This window comes from Ovis aries, chromosome 12 (assembly GCF_016772045.2).
Source record: "Ovis aries strain OAR_USU_Benz2616 breed Rambouillet chromosome 12, ARS-UI_Ramb_v3.0, whole genome shotgun sequence".
Classification (NCBI taxonomy): domain Eukaryota; kingdom Metazoa; phylum Chordata; class Mammalia; order Artiodactyla; family Bovidae; genus Ovis; species Ovis aries.
This window is the reverse complement of record NC_056065.1, coordinates 40,763,167-40,786,531: the sequence shown is the minus strand read 5'-3', so window position 1 is coordinate 40,786,531 and position 23,365 is coordinate 40,763,167. Positions and strand designations below refer to the sequence as shown.

The 23,365-nt window shown below is 54.0% G+C and overlaps 1 protein-coding gene and 1 non-coding gene across 2 annotated transcripts in view; both read left to right on the top strand.

Moving 5' to 3' along the window:
- The window catches only part of TNFRSF1B (TNF receptor superfamily member 1B), a 35,503-nt gene that overhangs the window by 4,519 nt on the left and 7,619 nt on the right, over positions 1–23,365 (top strand). The window contains exons 2-8 of the mRNA XM_012187301.4: positions 12,681–12,780; positions 15,042–15,170; positions 15,591–15,740; positions 16,326–16,419; positions 16,827–17,056; positions 18,220–18,297; positions 18,893–18,927. Coding sequence (XP_012042691.2) covers positions 12,681–12,780; positions 15,042–15,170; positions 15,591–15,740; positions 16,326–16,419; positions 16,827–17,056; positions 18,220–18,297; positions 18,893–18,927 — 816 coding nt within the window. The remainder of the gene's footprint in view (positions 1–12,680; positions 12,781–15,041; positions 15,171–15,590; positions 15,741–16,325; positions 16,420–16,826; positions 17,057–18,219; positions 18,298–18,892; positions 18,928–23,365) is intronic.
- On the top strand, positions 14,635–14,706 carry TRNAS-GGA (transfer RNA serine (anticodon GGA)). The gene has a single exon. It is a non-coding gene; the product is annotated as a tRNA-Ser (tRNA).

Below are 23,365 nucleotides of genomic sequence, written 5' to 3'. Positions count from 1 at the left end.
CCCCTACTCCTTTCAGTGAGTGACAGGTGCTGGATCTCATTTGAGGGTGAACAGGGAGACATGGGCCATAGAATAGGGGAGTCTCATAACCTTGCTACAGAGAGGATGCAGAAGGCTTGACTTTCTCACCATCAGCAAGAAGGGCATGGGATGATTCCAGACTGCCTTTAAAATCTCTTCCATCTCTGACCTCTGCAATCTGGAAGATTCTCTTGTAACCCTGAAAATGGGAAGCCCTGTGAAGGCTCTTCTACAGTCATGCTGTCCATGACTGCCATTCTACAAGTAGTTTCTGAGATAGCAGGGGCCTGATAAAGGAGCACTGGCCTGGGGGCCAGGAGACCAGAGTTTCCATCTGTGCACTGAAGTACCAGCTCACTGTGTGACCTTGATCAGGTTACTTAACCTCTCTGGGCCTAAGCACCCCTATCTCTATAAAACCTAACAGCACTGATCCTAACACACTCTTGGAGTGCTGGAGAAGCATCAGCTTTATTTGTGCTTGACACAGGCCACAGACTGGGGGCTAGGGGGTTTAAGAGTTTTCCCAGGAAGGAGAGTCCTTCCCTCCCCACCATTAATATCTCTGCTTCTCAATCTCTCTTCTTGCTGACCTCAATCCCACTTGCTTTAGGTGGAATGATTTCCCTGACTCAGGCCGCAGTAGCATCAAGGCTGCTGGTCAGCTTGCAGCCAAGATGCACAACCCTCAGGCAGAGTAGGCTTCACGGGTTTCTCACCTCCCTACCCCTTACGACCTAGTTAGCCCCTCTTAATGTTCAGGCACTTTGGGGCTGAAAGTCTGTGCCGTGGGCATCACTGTGGACCTGCTGCCTGGGATCCTGCAGGTAAAGGGAAGCCTTGAGTGGGGAGAGGGCTTCCCTTGCAGAAGTCTTTGTGCCTGCGATGCCTCTGCACAGCCACCCCCCGGCTCTGAGTCCCTGGGCTTTGGGCATGAGTGCCCCTCTGCTGAGATGCTGACTGGGGGGTTGGGACTCTGGAGCCCACAGTTTCCACTGTGTCGCGTCGTGAGGTCACAGGTGGTGGTGACATCACTGTGGTTTGGGGCTCTCGAGGTGCATGCGCAGGAAGAGGAAGTGTCTGTTCACGGAGAGGGGTTTGCAGGAGTTGATTTCCGACCGCCCCAAGTTTGAGCACTGCTGGGGGAGGTGGTGGGGGGCAGGGCAGCTGTCCAGGAGACCCCAGCTCTGTCTGTGCCCTGGTGTTCTGTTGATCGTGTCAGATCGCCTTACCTCTCAGCTTCTGTGTCCTCTTTGCAGGGGAGGAGGGCTTGGAACAGGCTGCATCTCGGTTGTTGCCTGCGGAGGTTGAGGATCACGATACCACCTTGTGTTACTAGAACAAGACCTGTTAGCTAGCCCATGAGGCTGCAGAGCCCACCTCCCTGGCCCCGGGTGGGCCAGCTACCCTCCTAATCTTGGGAACAGACACTGAGTGGGCACGTGTGGGAACAGTTGGCAGCCCAGGGTGACTTCAAGGGACACGGGTGGATCCCTTTGGCCAGCAAACTGCTGGTCCGTCCCTGGCTTTGGAGCCGGGACCCTAGGTTGATTCAGTGCTCTGACCGAAGATGGGACAGAAATCCCCAGGGGCTTTTGTTTTCCTCTGCCGTCCAGACAGCAGCCCACCTGTCTGTTTCCATCTGAGCCTGGCCCTGTGGTGGGTATGGCTGATGTGGCCACAGGTTCAGGGAATTGAGTGGGCCGGAGGGTGAGAGTGGCTTGGGGAGGGAGTTGGGGCAGGGAGGCTGTGGCCGGACGTCTTCCAGGCAATCACAGAAAACCTTCTACGGTGCCGTTCGGGAGAGATGCCCGAGACTGCGGAAGTGAGCAGCACGTGGAGCCAGGAGTGGGGGTCCCGGGCCCAGCCATGGCTTGGCCTCCAGTTTCAGAGGGCTTGGCCAGTTCTCTCCTCCTCTCTGACCCTCAGCGGAGACCAGCACACCTGGCTCACTCCCACTTCAGAGTCCTTCAGTGCTGACTGTTAGATGGGGATGAGGGGAATTGGTGGGGAGGGTCGGTGACTTTGGGCAGGAGGTGGCCTGCTACTCTGGCTTCTGTGAGGCTCCAGCTCAAAGCCGAGGTCTGGACTTGACAGTGACTCTTGAGGAAAGGCCCCAGCACGTGGCTTCAGTTAGCAGGACCCCCGCTAGCATCCAGGACACCCCTCCCTGCCCTCTCCTGCCTACCCAGAGTCCTGCTTCTGTCTGTCACGCATGCGCAGAGGCTCCAGGTTCATTCAGGTTGTCCCTGGTGAGCCTGTCCCCTCCTGCTCTGCATTCACAAGCCCCTAGTCCTGCTGCTTCCTATCCTGTCCTCCCAGCTCTCTCAAACCCCTGTCTCCCACCTCATGTCATGATCCCCTATCCTCTCTTCCCTCTTCCATCACCCCTTGTCTTCACTCTCTTCCCCACCTGGCCCCTTGGTCCCCCCCATGTTTTCTTGTCACCTTCCTGACTCTGTCCCCCACATTCTTCTTCCTGCAGTGACCACATGGGATCTTTCTAAAAGCTGAGCCCTGGAGGGTGGGCAAGATTGGGCTGAGTGGATAGTTGGAGGATGGATAGCAAGGAACAGTGGCTAGACCGTCCTCAATTAAGCAACAGCCTTGTTAGACTCAGGGATGGTACTTGAGGCTATAAGCGGGTGGTGGTTTAGTCACTTAGTCATGTCCAACTCTTGTGACTCCCATGAACTATAACCCACCAGGCTCCTCTGTCCATGAGATTTCCCAAGCAAGAATACTGGAGTGGGTTGCCATTTCCTTCTTCAGGGGATCTTCCTGACCCAGGGATCAAACCTGCATCTCCTTTCTTGAAGGCATATGCTTTATTGCTGAGCCACTAGGGAAGCCCGAGGCTATAGGCTATTCAGGATCAATTGTACAAAATTTAAAAATTAAAACATTGTATCAGCTATAATTTTTGGAGTATTTACTAAGCACTTTACATGTGTTACCTCATTTAATTCTCACAGATGTCCCTTGAGGTATATATTGAGGTTTTTAAGCCTCATTTATTGGGGAAAAAAAAAAAAAAAAGCAAAACACCTTTGACGCTTCCCTCCAGTAAGAAAGGAGTCTGGATTCAAAGTCAGGCATCCTTATCCCAGCATCCATACTTTCACCTACCACATTCACTTTGAATCAGGAGTTGAGGCAACCGGGAGCCACCGAGAGTTTTTGGGTAAGGGAGTGACCAGAGCAGAAGGTGTGTTAGGAAGATCATTCAGGCCTCAATGGGAAGGACAGGCTGTTACTATAGTTTAGGCAAGAACTCTGGGCTGATGGAGTGGCAGCAGAACAGGAAGGAAGAATCGAAGGCTTCAGGGAGGAGGTGGGCTTTGGGTTGGACTAAGACCTAGGGTGGGGGCAGAGGACTGGGGAGGAAGGAGGAGCTGGCCCTCCCCACCCCATCCTGCAACATGAGGCCTCTCTGGCCTTAACTGTGCCCCTGCAACCTGACTGTGGACCATGTCAGCCTCCTGTGTTCCTGGAGCTCTTGTGGTCAGCCCCAGCTGAGCCTGGCTTCAGTCACCCTGGCCGCTGCTGGGGTGGCCCTAAGGCTGGGCAGGGCTGGCCTGAGCATCTCCGGTGTGAAGTATGATGAGCCCCACCATGGGCAGAGGGGCAGGACTTCTGGGGGCCTGCTTGCCTCTGCTGCCAGGATCTCAGGACCTTCTCCCTGGTTTGGTTTTCCTCTCTGTGGTGAGGTGGGGAGAAAAGGGACCCCCCCCACCCCCGTCACTTCCCTTTGAGGGCTGGGAGAGTACAGTGAGCCCTGAGCTAGGACTGATGGCCAGTGGGTGCTTCGTTGGTGCCAGGCAAGGGTCTAGTGCGTCATTTGGCCCCAGTGACATCTGTCCTTGAGGCCACCAGGGGAGGGGTCACCAGTATCATCCCCATTTGATAGGAGAGTCAGTCAAGGCACAGAGGTTAAGCTCTGGGCTCAGGCTCTCAGCTCACTAGAGGCAGAGCCAAGAGTCCACCCCAGATGGCTCCCTCCAAGCTCCAGCTTAAACTACCACGTGGTTGTCACAGTGGTTGCAGTGGCCGTGAGGTGCTCTGCCAGTCTGAGGACACCACCCTCTCTCTCTACATATATGCCCATTTCCTGCCCAGTTCTCATGCTGTAGCCCCAGCTCATTTCAGCTAATTGGAAATGAAACTTTTGCTTCTGTTAAACAATTCAGCATCTATTAGGTCCACCCCTTCCCGCCCCGCAGCTGTGGGCTGTGCACTGGGCTGGGCGTAGAGACATGAGTAATAAAAACCTAACGAGTAATGCTCAGTTTTTACTGCTGCCGGGCACGGTGCCGAGCACTCCACGCGCCTTGGCCCAGTGAATCATAACAGTCCCATCAGGTGGGCCCTGCTTTTGTCCCCATTTCAGAGATGGCAAAACTGAGGCTGATGAGTGACAGGGCTGGGACAGAAACCTGATGTCTTGCTCAGAGCTCACGCTAGAGGGTGCAGACACAGTGGGAAGATACAGGGAAACAAATAATTTAACCAAGAAGTGGTCTGGGCAGTAGAGAGATAAACCCAGGTTGTCACTGGAACCCTCAGAGGAACCTCTGACCTCCAGAGAAGGTTTCCTTGAGATGATAGTGGAGAGGACTCTCTTTTTTTTTTTCCTGGAGTGTCAATTTTACTTTACAATTTTGAGGAAAAGCATTATTTTCACATTAAAACTAATGTATAGCTAACACAGTGCTGTAAATCGACTGTGCTCCAATAAAAATTTTAAAAAACCAAAAAACAAATGTATATATTATAGCATGACAGAAAAGTTTCATGGCAAAACATAAGACTTAAAATTTCATGTTGTTAGAGCCAGCATATTTGAACTCCCTCCTTAGATTACTTTTCTTTCTTTTCCGTCAAGGTATCCTTTGGTGGAAAAGTCTGAGTAGTATTGATATGGTAGGCTTGGCAGTTAAAGAGACCTGATTTCTAGGCCTGACTAGTGGAGAGGGCTTGAAAGAAGCCCAAGAGTTGGCCCTGTGATGAGGGTGGGCAGGATCCTGGGGCAGAGGGAGCTGCAGGAGAGGGCATGGAAGACAGGGAGGGAGCCAGAGGGGACAGTGTGGGGTGAAGACGGGGTGGGAGATGTTGTCATGACCCGGGCAGTGGCCCCCAGACACCAGGCTGAGAACATTGAGCTCGGGCCAGACTTGGTATAGGAAGGTGACATCGGGTCTGTCTGGAAAGACTGGGGACCAAGAAAGAGTAAGGAGGTTGTAGGTGTCAGAGAGATGCTGAAGGTGGAGCCGAGAGAGATTGAGGTAATATAGCCTGTCCTGGGGGGTGTGTGTTGGGGGGATGGAAAGGGTTGAGGGTGCTTTCTGCAACTAGACTGAGGGTTCCTTAGAGGCAGGGACCACACCCTGGTATCTTTCTACCCTGGTGCTTAGCACAAAGCGTGGCCCCAAGAACCGGATACCAGCCTGGGCTTCCTGTCTGCCCCCAGCTCACTTCTAACGCGACATCACAGGCAGTGGGCCAGGAGTGGGATGTGTCACCCGGGGCCGCCGCCTGTGATGTGGTCTGTCCTCCTGACGCAGGTGCCCTGCGTCTCCGTGACGGCAGACGAGCCTCCACTGCCTGGCTCCGGCGTCACTGCCCTGTAGGCTGCACCCCAAAGTCTGTGGGGCTCCTGAGAATCCCCTAAGATCTAGGCCCAAATGGCTCTGCCGTGTCTCACTGTGTGTTGAGGCCCCCAGGGACCTGCCATGGAAATGATATGGTTTCTTTATTGGTTGAAACCGGTTTCCATCTGTGCGCAGATCCCTGGGTCCTTGGGCAGATGCTTCTGCCCTTCCCCAGGCTGTGCTGTCTGCCCTGGGATCCTGGAGACTCTTTTGCCTTGCTCACTGTGTGTTCTCCGGGGAGTCACTTTCCCTATCTGGGCCCCTTCTCTGTAAAATAAGGCAGCAAGAGAAGATGCTGGGGCTGAGACTATCTCAGGACACTGAGGGAGATGTGGCTGAGACTAGCTCCTGTCTGCTTCTTGTTGACTGCGTGGTCCCAGACATGGTATCGAATCTCTGGAAGCCTCTGTTTCTGCATCTCTAAAATGGGGTGATGCTGACCTCATTGTGTTGGTTCAGAGACTAAACAGTGCCTGGGAATGTCCAAAGCACTGTCTGCACACAGTAGGTGCTTCTCCTAGGTCTGAACAACCTCTTTGTTCCTCCTGCTCTGTGAAAAAGAGAAGTTTTGAGGGGCATGTGCTACTCTGCAAGCCTGAAGCTTCCTCCATGGCGTCCTCCCCCATCACGTCCTCTTCCTGGTCTCACTGTACCCAGGGATGCTCCCGGGGGAGGCTGGGAGTCGGATCCCTTCCCAAGGGTACTGGCATCTAGGGTGTGGGGGGGTCTCCAGAAAATCAAGAAGCCCTGGAGACCCCCACAATGCTGCATCAGTATGCTGGCAGGAAGGGCCAAGGGTCTGTAGATTTTGTGCTTTCAGATGACACAGTCTTGGTGGCAGCCTCTTCTTCCTCCTCCCTAAGGCCTATCCTTCTCTGCCTTCCCCTCTCACAGTCTATTTATAAATAGGAGAAGGGGCTGGGGGCCTCCACCTTGGGGTGCCTACAGAGTCTTGTTCGGGGAGCAGGGAGGCAGGAAGTCAGCTGATGCAGGGTTGCCCAGTTCCCCAAAAGAGTGCGCTGACTCAGGCTCCAGATTCAGAGGGACCTGCCTGGTGCCCTGGCCCTGATGTTGCTGGGTGGGCCATAGTGCAGTGCCCATCTTGCCCTGGTCTCCCTCCTCAGGCCTGGCTAGCTGCCATTTCTGGTCCTCTAGGGTGAGAGTAGGGAGCAGTGGGGAGGGGAGGAAGCAGAGTAGAGAGAATTCATGCCTCACTCACCAGGTAAGTCTGGTCCTTCTCTAGCTTCGCCCTCCTGCACACCTCTGTGGCTCGCCTCCTTTCAATTACTCACAGCACATCCCTGTCCCTTAGCCTGGACACTGTGTTCTCTGGCCACTTAATAGACCCCTGGCCCCTGGGCTTTGGCCACTTGCCCAAACTCTTTATTTTGGGGTCCCCTCACTGTTCCAGGTGAGGTCCTCTTGAGTCATGGCCCTTGGAGACCACCTACATCTAGCCTGCCTTCTCCTCCCTCTGCCCCAAGGAGGCTCACTCCACTGTCCACAGCTGACCTGCCATGGTCTCCTGATCTTAGGCTTCTTGAGGAATGGGCCGGGGCCAGCCTGAGGGTGACCACAAAATCCCAAGGGTCACAGGTCTGCTTCCCCAGACCTCCCTTCTAGGAGGGAAGGTGGCCCTCATGGGCTGCCCAGCACTTCACCAGAACTGGGTAGCCTGCTTCCAACAACTTGTCCTCGCCTGGCCTGATCTCAGCTGAGACCAAGGCAGAGAGTGCCCAGTTCCAATATGCCATCTGACACAATTCCACACTGTGTGCAGACCCTTAGAGTTTCCCCTGGGTCTCCTGGGAGTCTGGGAAAAGATGATGGACCCCAGTTAAGACCACCCCCCCCGGCCTGTATGCCTATGATAACCCAGGGAGGAGGAGACAGGCAAGGTGTTATGTCACCATTTTACAGATGACAGTGTTGAGGCTCAGAGAGAGTAAGTGATGCCCCTAGGACCAGCTCATGCACCCAGACCGTCTGAACTAAGGCCACTGTTACTCCTGTGATGCTAGGTGTCTGTGTACCTGGGAGGATGGACATCTCCAACTCCCCTCCTTCCAGAGGCCACATGCTCAGGCTGTCCTCACCTGGGAGAGGGTTTGAGGACAGAGCTGGGCTGGGAAGCCCACCTCCCAGCCCTCAGTCTTGCCTGATATCCCAGCCCCTACATCCCAGGCCATTCAGTTTTTGCATCTCTCACATGTGTGGCCCTCCCTCCCATCCCATCCTCCTGAGGTCTTGGGAAGAGGCTGAGCTTTTTGACCACCATCTTTAAGAAGGCAGAGCTTGGGCTTCCCTGGTGGCTCAGTGGTAAAGAATCCACCTGCCAATGCAGGAGACATGGGCTCGATCCCTGGTCTAGGAAGATCCCACATGGCTCAGAGCAACTAAGCTTGTGTGTCACAACTAGTGAGCCTGTGCTCTAGAGTCCGGGAGCTGCAACTGCTGAGCCCACATGCCGCATCTGCTGAAGCCCGAGGGCCCTCGAACCTGTGATCTGCAACAAGAGAAGCCACTGCAATAAGAAGCCACACACCACCTCTAGAGAGTAGTCCCTGCTTGCCACAACTAGAGGAAAAAGCCTGTGTAGCAACAAAGACCCTGCATAGCCAAAAATAAATAAAAAGTTCAAAAAATAAAAGCCAGAACTGGAAAGAGCGTAGAACCTCAACTAGGCCACACAGCCGTTTTACAGATGAGGAAACTGAGGCACAGAGAAATCTGTTACCACCCAGAGTAGGGGAGCTGCCTGAGTGGGGGAGGGAATACCCTTTGGGGTGGCCCTGTGGCGAGGGGGGAAGGTTAAGATCCAGTCTTCCTGGGGTGGGGAAGAAACACATGGCTGGAAGTGAAGAGACCTCTCTGAGGCTCAGTTTTCTCATCCGTGGCTTGGGAATAATAATAGTACTGACCTCACAGCGCTGGGCTGAGGAGTCAGAGAGACAGTAATGCATGTGAACAGCTCTGCACGAGGCAAACTTTCAGGACCAGGTGCTGCTGTAACTGTCTCCTAGTGCCCTCACCCCGCCCACCGTAGTCTCGCCGCCTGGCCCCGTGGCTGTGCATGGAACACGCGGAGCACATCCTTGCTAGAGCCCCTCGTCTCGCCTTGCTTTTCCCTTCTTCTTAACACCTGCTACCACTTCCCATTTTCTACCGTGCGTGTCTGTGTCTCCCCAACTAGAGCCCAACTTCCTGGGGCAGGAACTTGCATATGTTTGATGCTGAGTGCCCGCCACCTAGAACTACCTGCGTGCCATGTGTTTGTTGAACAAATGAACGTTTCCTCCTTGGCCCATGTCTTTCTCCACCACTAAATGGGAGGTTGTCTGAGATGATCTCTAAGGTTCCAGTTCAGCCCATCCTGAGCTGCCGTGCCTCCATCCTGCCCCCACTTCTGGCTCCTTTTCTCCTTATCATCAGCTCCCATGTGCCCCTCTAGCACCTGGCACAACTGTGGATTAGCTGGGGCAACCCTCCCTGCTCACAGACTCTTACCTTTGAGCGTTTGGTGGCCTTCCTCCTGAGAGGTCAGAAGCCCGGTGACTCAGGCAGGTCTGAGCAGTGCCCAGTCTCAGATGCTGGAGGTCCCTGCCTGCTGCCGGAGACTGGCTCTTCTGAGGTTCCTGTGTGATCACCTGGGAAACCAGCTCAGAGCTGAAGTCAGAGGATGTTGGCCTGAAGCTAAGGGAGGTCCCCTGCACTGGTGTGTGTGTGAGAGAGAGAGAAAGAGAGGGACTGAGAAAGAGAGAGAGAGTGCCCATGTGAGCCAGCACCCACATGAGCCAGCGCCCACATGAGCCAGCGCCCCAGGCTCTGCTCAGCATGAAGGTGGGTGAACAGGAGCTGGTGGCACAGTGGTGACTCAGGGCAGAGGGCAGATCCCAGGAGCTGGCCCCTGCAGCCGTCCTGAGGAGGGGACCAGAGATTTCTCCAGTGGGACCAGAGCAAGGGTCACATTGCATCTCCACCTCTCCCCTCCCAGACCTCAGACACATGACTGCATCTCCCTGAGCTGTGAAATGGGCACATACCTGCTAAGGGGTGGGAGTGGGATCTTAAAAAGTGCCTGCAGCCAGGCCTGACAAATAGTTAGTGCCTAATGAGTATCCAGTTTTTTCACGTCCTTCTTGAAGGGCCAAAGCTGAGAACCTGGAGGAATGATGGAGGCACAATGTGGGAGAGGGTTTGGGTGGTGCTTGGGGTCCTGGGTCTGTGTCCAGGGAAGGGGAGCTTGGGCCCCCCAAGAGAAGGGAGGCAGGTTAGGGGCGGCAGGCGTGTGGCCTTGGGTGCATCACTTCACCTCTGGAGCATCTGTGAAGTGTTGGGGAGGAGTCTCTCTGTGGGTGGAGCACATACAGTTGCTCCTGGGACATAGAGGAGATGGAGCTGCAGACCCCGACGTGAAGCTGCTCTGAGGCCTGAGGTGGATGGAGTGTGGGCCCTAAGGGCTCCTTGGGCACAGTCCTGTCACCAGCCAGGCCCTGGCATTTCCTTTGGGAAACCCCGGGGGGTGGGTGTGCTTCTTTCTGTCTCCATTTTCCCATCTGTGAAATGAGTACAATCAGATGTGCCTTACACATTGGATGTTAGATTGATCCTTCTTGTCTTCCTTCTCGTTCTCCTTCCTCCTTCCCTCTATCATCATCTCTCCCTCTCTATCTATCCATCCATCATCCCACCATCCATCATCCATTCATCATCTGTCTTCTCCAGTCTCCCCCTAAACACACACACACACACACACACACACACACACGGTCACAGGTCACCCACCTGTTAAATGGGTGGTTGATGCTCATCAGTGAGGTCCAAGCTTTTACTCGGGGACACAGTATTTTGAAAGGTCAGGTTTGCTAAGCATGCTGAGTGAATCCAGTACTAGCCAATTCATTTCCTCATTTTAAAATGTCAGTCAGGCTCTCCTATGGGTGGATGTTGTGTGGCTCTGAGCCTCCCCAATCCCAGACAAAAGAACTGGAAGCTTACATAGCCCTAAGTTTCCCAGAGGCTGCTCACCATGTTCTGGGGGCCTCCAAGGACCCTCAGCTTTCACAGCTGCTTTGCTGACCTGGGGCCCAACTTACAGGGCTGTGCTTGGCCTGGCCTCTGCTCTAGTGAGCAGGGCAGTGGAGGGAGTGACCTTTTGTCCCGCTCTGCAAGGGGCTTTCTGTTCCTCATTGTTTAGCCATGACATGGCAGTATTTTTTTTTTTTTTCAGTCCAAGAGGATAAACAGGCGTCAAGATGACTTAAAGGAGAGCTGACCTCCTTTGCCCGCTCAGGCTGGAGTCAGAGAGGCAAGAGGAAGTGCAGGGAAAATCTTTCATAGCAAGATTCAGACAGGAAAAGACCTGGGATGAGAGGCCTCAGGGAGGCCACTCCGGGCAGTGACCTGGGGGCCCCGGGGGTCCAGCTGCCTGCCTTTGTCCCGGAACCCTTGCCCTGTGGGTGGAGAGAGAGACCAGACTTGGCCACAGCAGGGCCTTTTCCCGTCAGATCCTCTGGGCCCTGACAGGAAATCCTCCCCCAGGGAGGGCAGGCCTCCCTGGGCTGCATCTTGGGGAGGAGTCCTTCCCCGCCAGAAGCTGCGGGGCCTGTGGCTCTCAGGGCCCGCAGGGGTGAGGGGCTCCCCTAGTTACACTGAAGGTGCTTGTAGGGAGGAAGCCCACTGTGTTCAGGGTCCTTGAGACCTATGCCTGCCCCCATGGCGGGCAGGGGGCTGGAGGGAAGGAGCTGTGGCTCCTCCCTGTCTGATGGGGGAGGCTGCTGCCTCGGGTGTTCAGTCTGAGCCCAGGGAACAGCAGGCTGCAGCGAGGGGTATGGCGGGGGCAGACCAGCCCTCCCATTCCATGCAGTGAGTGCACAGGTGAATGTTGGAGTGAAGGGGCTGCGGGCAGCACAGTTCTGTGGTTTTGGGGCTCCCGCAGCTTTTGATCACTGCTCTCCGCCCTGACCCACCCCCAGGTCATCTTGCTCTAGCCTGTGTGCCGGTCAGGTTTGCTCAGCAGCGGAGCATCGGAATCACTTGGGCAGGTTTTGTTTTTTTTTTTCACGGTACACCTTTCTGGGTCCACCCCTGGGCTCCTGACCCTTTGTTGGGGAGGGAGTTGTCATTATAATAGACTCTTCCAAGGTGCTTTGGAAACGTGCAGTGCCACACAGTACCCCCAGCCACCTCCAGTAAGTGGGAGGAGCCCTGAGAAGGAGCTTTGCTTCAGGACCAAACAGGAAAGGGAGAAGCATCAGGACTCTGTATGTGTGTGTGTTTGTGTGTGCATGGGTATACACACCTGTGTGTGCACAGGCATCAGAGCAGGCTGGGAGGACAAGAAGGCACCTCATTTCAGCCCGATGAGATGATTGCTAGAAGGGGGCATATTCGGTGTTTAAAGAGAGCCCAGAGCAGGAGGAACCTGAATCAGCCTGGGAGAGTCAGAGAAAGCTTCCCGGAGGAGGCAGCACTCAGCTGGAAGGACGAAGGGGTAATTACCAGGTGCAGGAGGAAAGAGGGCAGAACCTAGGCATGGGTGCTTTGTGCTGAGCTCTGTGATTCCCTGGAGAAGGAAGTGGCAACCCACTCCAGTATTCTTGCCTGGAGAATTCCACGGACAGGGGAGCCTGGTGGGCTACAGTCCATGCGGTTGCAGAAGAGTGGGACATGACTGAGCGACTGAGCCCTGTGGTTCTCTGTGACCGAATCCACCACCTTCTGGGAGGCTTCTGGGCCTCACACCTGCCAAGTGTAGGGTTAGGAGCCGGCCCCACCCTCTGGCCAGCTGCCTTGGTGTCTCTGCCTGCAGATGTGAGTGTGCTACACTGAGGGGGGTGAAGAGGGGGTTAAAGAAGGGATCTCTTTTACCTCTATCTGTCCCCCTCACCAAAGGGAGGAGTCCCCACATGGACAGAACTCCAGGAGGGAGAAAGCCAAACACTTGCCGGGCACAGATGGGGATGTGGGAGTCCATCCTGATGGCTGTCCTTCCCTTCCCCCTTCCAGGCTGTGTTTACCCCCTACATCCCGAAGCCTGGAAGCTCATGCCGGCAGCAAGAATTCTACAACCAAAAGATCCAGATGTGCTGCAGCAAATGTCCACCAGGTAAGGGGTAGCCTCTGGGGCCCTCGCTCTCAGCCTGGCTGGGTCCCTGGGTGCCAGTGCCCTGAAGAGGGTCAGTGTGTGCGGCGGTTAGGGGGTCAGGGTCATGGCCCTAGACTCTTGTTGAGCTCCCTCTGGTTCCATGAATTGACCCCCACAGTCGCTCTTGCTTCTGGGCCATTGCACATGTCATTCTCTCTGCCTTCCTGGGGTGCCCTCCCATTGATCCTTTAGACCTCTGATGGCCCCCTCCTCCAGGAAGCCTGCCCACACTGCCTGGCCAGATTAGGCTCTACCTTTGAGCTCCTGCTGGCCCTTGGCAGCCCCCATGGCAGCAGCTCTTTTTACACTGTGATCATAGCCTGGATCTCCTCTATAGCCCCCACTGTGTGCTGCTTAGAACAGGGACTGTGTGGCTTGTTCTTTGCTGAATCCCCAGCACCTGGCGCAACACCTGACACATCAAGGTCGCCAGTGCGTCTTTGATTGAATCAGTGACTGCGGCCCATTTCACAAGTGGTGGACCTGAGGCCTAATCCCAGTTGGGAGAGCCAGGCAGCCCAACTCCCAGGGCTGTCCATCCACTCGTTTGTTTATATATGCATCCCTGTAATGTTTATAAAGCATCTGCTAAGTGTCAGGCACCGAATGCTGGGAACACGACAGAGAGCAGGGCAGGCAAAGTCCTCACCCTCATGGATTTTGCATCCTAACAAGGGCATAAGACAGATAAACCAATAGAGGAGATAGACGTGTGGTCCGTGAAGGAAACAAGAGAGGGGAGGGCAGATGGAGGCAGAGTGGGACATGCTGGTCATGGAAGACCTTTCTGAGGAACTGACTTGTGGGCAGAGATGTGCAGGAGGTGAGTCATGCAGATATACAGGGGGACAGCCCTGCGAAGGCCCTGAGGTGTTAAGCTCGTTTGGTGCACTTAGAGAACAGGCAGGCCAGTGTGTGGCCCCAAGTGAGTTAGCAGGGACCATGGTAAGGAGTTTAGATTTTCTTCTGCAGGATCTAGAAAGTCACTGGAGAGCTTTGAGCCACCAGCTTGAGATGTGGGCAGGCACAAATGCACCTGTCGCCATGACCATTTTAAGAGATCCCAGGGAAGTGACTCTTCTTTCTTCTATTAACTGGCAGGGTCTCTGTAAGAAGGCACTCGAATAGCACAGCAGTGAAGGTGCAGGATAGGAATGGGGCTCAGAAGAAAAACTTCTTCAAGGTTTGCCTGGGTGTTCTCAATCCCCAGGCACATCTTCTTTGAGGCCCCCAGGAGTCCCATGGCCTCGTCCTTGATAGAATACCAGGGATGACTGCTGCTGCCTTTTTTTTTTTTTTCTAAACCTTTCTCAGATGAAGAATTTCTGCCAATTAGAAAGAAGAAAGGATAAGACTTCCCTGGTGGTCCAGGGGTTAAGACCTTGCCTTCTAATGCAGGGGTTGTGAGTTCCATCCCTGGTCAGGAAGCTAAGATCCCATATGCCTTGTGGCCAAAAAGCAAAGCGTGAAACAGGAGCAATATTGAACAAATTCAATAAAGACTTTAAAAATGGTCCACATCAAAAAAAAGTTTTTTTAATAAGAACTGGTTAGCCAGTTCTTACTCAAGTGTTATTGACTGATAATCAGCAGTTCCAATGGTGGAATTCCAGACACCTGAAAAGAGCAGAAAAGGAAAGGTTAGTCACTTCGTTGTGTCCAACTCTTTGCAACCCCATGGACTATAGCTCACCAGGCTCCTCTGTCTATGGAATTCTCCAGGCGAAAATACTGGAGTGAGTAGCCATTGCCTTCTCAAGCCCTAAAAAAGAGCAGAGGGGAAGATATTTTAGGAGCACTTCAGGGTTCAGGGCTTCCCTGGTGGCTCAGAGGTTAAAGCGTCTGCCTGGAATGCAGGAGACCCAGGTTCGATCCCTGGGTTGGGAAGATCCCCTGGAGAAGGAAATGGCAACCCACTCTAGTACTCTTGCCTGGAGAATCCCATGGAGGGAGGAGCCTGGTAGGCTACAGTCCATGGGGTCGCAAAAAGTCGGACACGACTGAGCGACTTCACTTCACTTTAGGGTTCAGAGATGGAGTGATGGCTGGTACACGCTAGATGGGAGATGATGCAGGAGTTGAAACTCTATCAGAGAGCCTTCCAACTAGGCCTCAGAACTCTGGGGCTCTGGAGGACAGAGGATGAGCCTGGGTCCTGGCAGAAGCCACCCCCCTGCCCCATTGCCCTCCTCCACTGAGACGGCTGGCCTTCACTTTTTCAGGCTACCGTGTACAGTCTTTATGCAACACGACCTCGGACACCGTATGTGCCTCCTGCGAGAGCAGCACATACACCCAGCTCTGGAACTTGGTCACCGCATGCTTCAGCTGTAACTCGCGCTGCAGCTCTGGTGAGTTGGCTCAGAGTGAGGGGTGGTCCCAGGCATCCTCTCCTGGCCCCCATGAACTCCAGCCCCTTTGCCCTTGAGCTGGCTGGGCTTATTCTAGACCTTTGTTTTCATGCCTGAGGGCAGATGTGCAGTACAGCTCCTCACTGTTTATCATCCTCTTCAATAGCCCCTTGGGGCAGGCCGGCCAAGAGCAGCAGTGGGGAAACGGTGCCCGTTGTTAGAGTTGAGGACGTTGTGCCTGGGAAAGTAGGTGTGCTTGTTCATACTGTGACGGAGACTCTGTGGCCAGCAGTCTTTAAGCCCCATCCTGAGGCCGGTGCAGAGGTCTGCTGTCTGTGGGTGGTGGGCTGGGTGGAAAGACAGAGTGGGCGTGGCCGGCGAAGGGAGGCGTGACCCTTGGCTGTCTTCTCCTTTCTCTAGACCAGGTGGAAACTCAAGCCTGCACAACGAAACAGAATCGCATCTGCACCTGCAAGCCAGGCTGGTACTGCACCCTAGGGAGGCAGGAGGGCTGCCGGCTGTGCGCGGCGCTGCGCAAATGTGCCCCCGGCTCTGGCGTGGTCAAACCAGGTATGGGGCCAGGGCCAGAGGGCCTTGGGGTACCCCCTTGGGTCTCTCCTTCCTAGGAACATCATCAGGGCGGCCAGGTGCTGGTTACCCATCTATTCACTTGTCCCAATTCATTCTTCCCTCAAGCCCTCCTGATCAGGCACCTCCTGTGTGCTAGGCCCTGGGGATCCAGAGAAGATCAAATTAAACCCCAAGCTACTGGAAAGTCAGGTGGTGCCTCAGGAAGACAAAGTCACTAGAATTAGTTAAGGACAGACTGCCCAGGGTTGTGTGTGTGTGTCTGTGTCTGTGTGTGTGTGTGTGTCTGTGTGTGTGTGTCTGTGTGTGTGTCTGTGTCTGTGTCTGTGTGTGTGTGTCTGTGTCTGTGTGTGTGTCTGTGTGTGTGTGTGTCTGTGTCTGTGTGTGTGTCTGTGTCTGTGTGTGTCTGTGTGTGTGTGTGTGTGTATGTGTGTTATGAAGGGGTGGAGGTGCAGACAGAATCTCTTGCCTCCTCAGACCTCCCCGGGGCTCCATTTCCCTTAGGGCCAAGGCCCACCTTTTCCATGGCATATCTGAATTGGTGACACTTTCCAATTTTTTGTGAAGGAACTGCAACAACAAATGTGGAATGTGCTTCCTGTGGCCCGGGGACGTTCTCGGACACAACATCATACACGGATACCTGCAAGCCCCACCGGAAGTGAGTGGCTGCATCCTCTGGTTCTGGAGGAGCAGGGAGGGGCTGTTCCCAAGTGATCCTGAGGCTTCCAGCACAAATCAGCTGGCTCACAGTGCCTGGGATCTCCCCAGTTACTTCCTTGGGCAGAGGCATTGCCGAGCCTGCTCCAATGTTAGGACTGGTTTATCTGACAATGGGTAGGTGGGTCCCTGAACAGCCTGATGAACAGAAGTTTTGTCCTGGAAGTCAGGGGTGGGGAGCATGGGATAGGTCGGGTGGGGACAGGAAGGGACAGTCTTGAAAGAGGGCGTGGCATGCAAACTCCCTCCCCTATCCCAGTTGCTGCGCCCCTTGCATGTCAGCCTGGCTCCAAGGGGTGAACCCAGCTACCCTGAGTCATTCAGTCTCAATCACGCCTTCTCCCGCAGCTGTAGTTCTGTGGCCATTCCTGGTACTGCATTGACAGATGCAGTCTGCACCTCTGTGCTGCCCACCCGGAAGGTGGCTCGGGGCCCAGCCACCACAAGATCCCAGCACATGGAGCCGACTCTGGGGCCCAGCACAGCTCCAAGCACCTTCCTCCTCCTCCCAAAAGTCCCAAGTCCTCCAAGTTCCCCAGTGGAACAGCCCAACAGAGGGAACATCTCTCTTCCTATTGGTAAGTCTCAAGAGGTCCCATTTATCCTTGCTCCCTCCCTTCTGTCTTAGCATATGTGTGCTAAGTTGCTTCAGTCGTGTCTGACTCTTTGCAACCCCAAGGGCTATAGCCTGCCAAGCTCCACTGTGGGATTTCCCAGGCAAGAATACTGGAATGGGTTGCCATTTCCTCCTCCAGGGGATCTTCCCGACCGAGGGATTGAACCCACATCTCTTATGTCTCCTGCATTGGCAGCCGGGTTCTTTACCACTAGTGCCACCTGGGAAGCCCTCTTAAGAGTCTTGCTGAGAGCTTGTATGGGCTGGACCCTGTGCTCCATCCTGGGATGCAGGTAGCATTGAGACTTGCTTTCTTCCAAGATTTAGTGATGCCACTAAGAATTCCTGGGTGGAGAGACATAGGGTCCCTGTTTTATCTCAAAGTGGAGATGGTCTTCTGGTTGCCATTTCTGATGAAACACTAGGCTTTGACAGTGGGCTGAGCTAGGTCGCTGTGTTGTGGGTTTCCCTTCTGGACTATACCAAAGGGCTCAAACTCGTGGTCCTCAGGCTGGGTGTGGCCCACAGGCATGTTTTCTTTGGTGCATGGATTTTGGTTTGTTTTGTGATCAAATTTCAGAGTCTCTGCCCGGGGCTTGTCCCTTGCCTGTGACAGCCCCAGTCATCTTTGGTCATTGACTGACCTGGTACATTTGAGTTTCCTTAAAAAAAAATTAATTGATTGATTTGGCTGTGGCTTCCCAGGTGGCGCTAGTGGTAAAGAACCCACCTGCCAATGCAAGAGACGTAAGATAAGAGATGCTGGTTTGTTCCGTGGATCAGGAAGATCCCCTGGAGAAGGGCATAGCAATCCACTCCAGTGTTCTTGCCTGGAAAATCCCATGGAGAGAGGAGCCTGGCAGGCTATAGTCCATAGGGTTGCACAGAGTCAGACACCACTGAAGTGACTTAGCACACACGCACTGGGTCGTAGTGGCAACCCTTCGGGCTTTCTAGTTGTGGCACGCTGCCTTAGTCGCTCCAAGCCATGTGAGATCTTAGTTTCCCAACTGGGGATCCAGTCCTCATTCCCTGCTTTACAAAGTAGGTTCTTAACCACTGGACCCCCAGGGAAGTCCCAAGTTTACTTTTTGCAGCTGTTTTGAACTTCTCTTTTCCTTCTAGGACTGATTGTGGGTGTGACAGCATTGGGTCTGCTACTGATAGTCGTCGTGAACTGTGTCATCATGACCCAGAAAAAAAGTAAGATTCCATCCTTCCTTCCTTCATCTCTTTATTCCCTCATTTGTTCAGGAAGTTTTTCGGGGGGGTCTCCTCTGAGTCCAGCACTGGGCACAGCTTTATGGGTCAGACAGAGCTGGGTCTGGTACACCCTGTTCTTAGGAGCTTAGAGCCTGGGGCAGAGGGCATTTCCACTAACTTCTCTAGTAAGAGGTGAGATGCTATCGGGGATATCCAAGAGGTGGGAGTCCAAGATTCTTGTCTAGGAATTCTGGGGGATTCAGCCCTTATGGAGCAGGTGGCATCTGAACTGGGCAAGCTTTTGATGGAGACAGAAGTGCAGGAAAGAAAGGGCTTGCAGAGCAGTGGGGTGTGGTGTGGACAAAGTGGGGCAGGCTGAAGAATGGTGGGTGTCGGGGAGGAGAGGGGAGCAATGTCAGGCCGGCTGGAGGGTTGGGTATGGGGGCTTCTGTGTACCTTGTCTGGTAGGTAATTGCTCCCCCAGGACTGAGCCTAATCTGAAAGCTTTCGCTTGGGTCCCATGCTACCTCTTAGTTAAAAAAGATGTGATCTAAGGAAGTTGCTTACTGACTGGTCCCTTTTCTCCTCTCTGCAGAGAAGCCCTTCTGCCTGCAAGGAGATGCCAAGGTGGTGAGTGCCCCTCTGCCTGCCCCCTCTGCCTCCATGGTATCCTTCCTGCTGGGCCAGGTTGACCCATAGGAAGTGGTGAATTCTCTAGGTTGGTCTGTCCAGCCTCAGGCAGGATGCAGAGCCCCAGGAGGCTGCAGAAAGACTGGCCAGGGTCTGTTGTGGGGGCTGATAAAGGTGGCATCTGAGCTGGGCAAGATTTTGCTGGAGACACGAGTGCAGGAAGGAAAGGACACGCAGAGCAGCAGGGTGTGGTATGGACAAAGCAGGGCAGGATGAAGAATGGTGGGTGTAGGGGAGGGGAGTGGAGCAATGTTGAGCCCAGATGGCTGAGTGTGAAAGGCCACATCAGGGAATAGGAGGGTAAGTGGGGTCAGTGGCAAGCATGTGGTCATGGACCCACGCTGTGACCTTGGGCTGACATGAAATTGCTCATGGCTGGTTCCTCACCATTAAGTGTGGACAGTGTCTCAGCCCTGCTTGTAGGACTGTGCCTTTCACCCAGCTGGCAACAATTCTCAGCATCTCCGAGATGTTTACAAAGCACTTCCACATTGTACAGTGGTTTTCAAACTGCGTGCTAGGGTACCCCAGTATTCCACATAGGGTCCTGCCCGGGGCGGTGGGTGGGGAGGGAGTCATCTTTGAGATTGAGATCAAGGCTAGGGGACTGGACCCAGGGCCTCCCCCAACTTCAACCAAAGCAACTCACTTTTGATCATTTTTATGAAGTAGGATCTGTGCAGGATTTTTGCTAGAAACAGAGCACTGACATTGTATTTCATCACTTTTCCATCAGGAGGGCATTTGGCTGCAAGTAACCAAAAGCTTAAGGGTGACTTCAAAGGGCTGTATTTTCTGTCAGGGTATTGGTGATTACTGGAATGATTCAGCTGCATCCTTCTGTGAGGCCAGCAGGACCCCACACTCTGCCATCTTTAGTGTGTTGGCCTTTATTCTCTTGCCTTTGGCCTATGTCATAAGATGGTGATCACCACTGCATATGTGACCTCCCCTGGTCTGAGGCAGGAAAAAGAAGGGAAACAGCCAGATGCATTTTACAGGAAATCAGACCCTTTCCTAGAAGCCCTGAGTACATTTCTTCTTTTGTCTTATTGGCCAAATGGTATCATGTGACCACCTCTAGCTGCAAGGGAGGCTGGAAAGGGTGGTGTTTTGCTTTTCTAGCCTTTATGGTGGAGGAGAACTAGGGAGAGGGCTTGGAAATGGGTGCGGGGTGAGCCAGTACATGGTGTGTACTGCAACCCCATGCCAGGTAGACAGGGCAGGTTTGGGTTTTTTTGCTTGTTTGTTTGTTTTGGATGTGCTGGATTTCAGTTGTGGCCTGCAGTGTTCGTTGTGGCATGCAAGATCTTCTGTTGCAGCACGTGGGATCCAGTTCCCTGACCGGATTGAACCTGGGCTCCCTGCATTGGGAGCACAGAATATTAATTACTGGACTGCCAGGGAAGTCCCTAGGGCAGGTTTTTTACCCAAATTTACAGATGAGGAAACAAGACTCCAGGAGTTCCCTCCATGTCCCCTGTCCTGCTGGGCCCTCCATGTCCCCTGTCCTGCTGGGGCAGGGCTTCTCAAACCTGCCTGCTAATTCTTGGTCACGAGGGGCTATCCTGTGTATTATAGCTTTTTCAGTGAAATCATTGACGTCTCCCTACTTGATGCCAGTAGCGCTGCCTCCAAGGAGTGAGAACCAAAGTGTCTCCAGACATTGCAAAATGTTTCCTGGAGGACAGACACCCTCCATTGGGAACCACTGTGCTAGGGGACAGCTCAGTCCTGAGGTTTACACAGGGTTTTGGACTTGGTAGGACCAAACTGGTTTCATCTCCTGATTGTCCCAACAAGAAAAGAAGTACAGAGAGGGAAACTGACTTTCCCAAGGTCACACAGCATTATATCTCTGGATTCCTGGCTAGTGCTTTTTGACATGCCCTACAGTGAAAGTGAAAATCTCTCAGTCATGTCTGACTCTTTGCAATCCCACAGACTATATAGTCCATGGAATTCTCCAGGGCAGAATACTGGAGTAGGTAGCCATTTGCTCCCTTCTCCAGGTGATCTTCCCAATCCAGGTCCTCCACATTGCAGGTGGATTCCAGCTGAGCCACAATGGAAGCCAGACAGAAACACTGGTTTGGAGGTACAAACCATTTCTCATTTCTCCAGTGTGCCAATGCCATGCCCTCCTTTTTCTAGCTTCAGTTCAGTGACTCTGGAAGCTGAGACCTGGTGGCCCATAGAATAAGTATGCCCTCTAAGCTCCATCCCAGCACCCAACTGCCAACTTATCTTTCCTGGACTGAGTATTTCCCAATCTTTGATGCAATAAAGCTGCCTGAGGTGTGGCCCCCACTTCCCCTTTCTGTTTGCTCAGTTTTGTGTTTACCAAGTGTGAACGACTCCACTGCTGTTTGTTGAGTGCTATTGCCAGTGGAGCCCAGGGGTGTGCTGGTAATTGGCCCTCTGGGTCGGGGAGGACCCAAACCCTGATTTATAGAGTTTGCTCATTTCTGTGTTATAAACACTCCCACTGTGACTGATTTCAGGAAGCTACTTACGGAATGTAAAGTTGGGAAGAAACACACGTAGGTCTGGGCTGGTTCCAGCACCCCACTGGCTAAGCCCCAGGCCAGGCCCTGCATCCTCACACACAGCCCTGTTAGGTACAGGATGTCATCACCCCACTTCACAGATGAGGAAACTGAGATTCAGGGAGCTTCAGGTATCCACATGAGGTTAGACCACTAGCTGACTGGCAGAGCCCAGGTTTGAAACTCATTCTGAATCTGCAGGGCTTGTATTTACCCACCCTCCTGTTTGCCCAGAACAGACATTCAGAATTGTTCCAGGCATCCCTGTCCCCAGCAGGGACTGCCCTTAGAGGCTGATCTTCAGTCCCTTCAGTCCCCGGGCTCGCACCCCTGCCCTGACCCCTGTGCTCAGCCTGCACTCCACTCTCGTTTCTCTGCCTCCTGGCAGTGGTCCTGTTAACAGCTACGTAGTAACTCTCCTGGCCAGACCAGTGGGGTTGAGAGCACGGTGACTCAGCACCACCCTGCCCCTCCTGGTAATACCAATGCATGGTGAGACAGTAGCTTCCCTTTGTTCAAAAAAGACCAGCATAACCACATGTATGAGCTCAATCACCCCCACAGACATGCTCATCCACAGGCTCTTGTTTCATAAAGAGGGTGATGTTTATGAGGTGCTAAGCATGGGCCAGGCACAGTACTGAGCATTGCTTAGCCTCACAGCTGTGCTGTGACCCAGGCAATGTGGTTATTGCCCCGATTTTATAGCCCAGGAATCTCGGGCTCACAGAAGTTAAATAACTTTCCCAAGGTGACATAGCAAATGAGTGGCCTGAGACACAGACCCAGGAGTGCCTCTTTTCATCACCTCCAGCACGCACGCTAGTTGCACCACTCACAGTCATGCGCACGTGCTCCCCACACATGGACACACACATGTAAGCATGCTTCAGACATTTCCCCACCTATACTTGTGGGCACGGGAGCTTCAGGGACACACTCTCACACATACAGACAGACACAGGCCAGCCAGCAGCTCTGCCAGGGTCTCTGCTCCTACCCATGGTAGGGCCAGGCTGGGACATGATGGGGAGGCTAACTGGGATCCTGTTTGTTGAATGACCCACCTCAGTACCCACCCCCCATACCTCCCTGGGGTGCCAACCCAGGACTCAGAATGTATCCGCTCCACTCAGAGCCTGCCTGAACTTTTGCATCTCGTGGCTTTGCGGGGAGGGAGGCAGGCTGTGACCTTTGGGGGTTTCTGTTCTGCCTGGCCCTTACCACCAACAGAAAGGCGGGACGCAGGCTGAAAAGCCCCTTCTCTGGGGGATGTGAGGGATGACCTTTGGATGTTTCTTCTCCTGTTCCTGCTCCCCTGCCTGTCCACGCTCAGACCAGGGTCAGGGGTGGGGACCAATACCAAGGTTAGACCATCTGAGCAAAGAAAGGTTCAGGATGAACTTGAAATGCCCTCCCTTCCTCCACAGTCGAGGGTGGTGAGCCAGGGAGGCAGGACTCACGCAGCTGTGGTACACCAAGAGGGGCTGCCCCTGCCCCTTCCATGGACCCGCTGTGGGATACTGAGAAAGGACTCACCCATTCTGGGCCTCCGTGGCCTCATGGGGACTGCTTTCAAAGGATCCTCCCAGCCTGAGAGTCTGCGAGCCGGCCTTCGGATATGCAGGGCTCGGGGGGGGGGGGGGGGGGGGGGGCCGGGGGGCCTGGGGCTTGCAGAGATTGGCACCTGAGTCCTTCCTGTGTTCTCCGCCTCTGTCTGACCTCACTTCCCCAACCCTGCCAGGCTGCATCCTTCTAGCACTCATTCGCCTCAGTTCTCAATCTACCCTGGACCCTCTCATCCTGGACAGGGGCTGAGAATGTGGCCC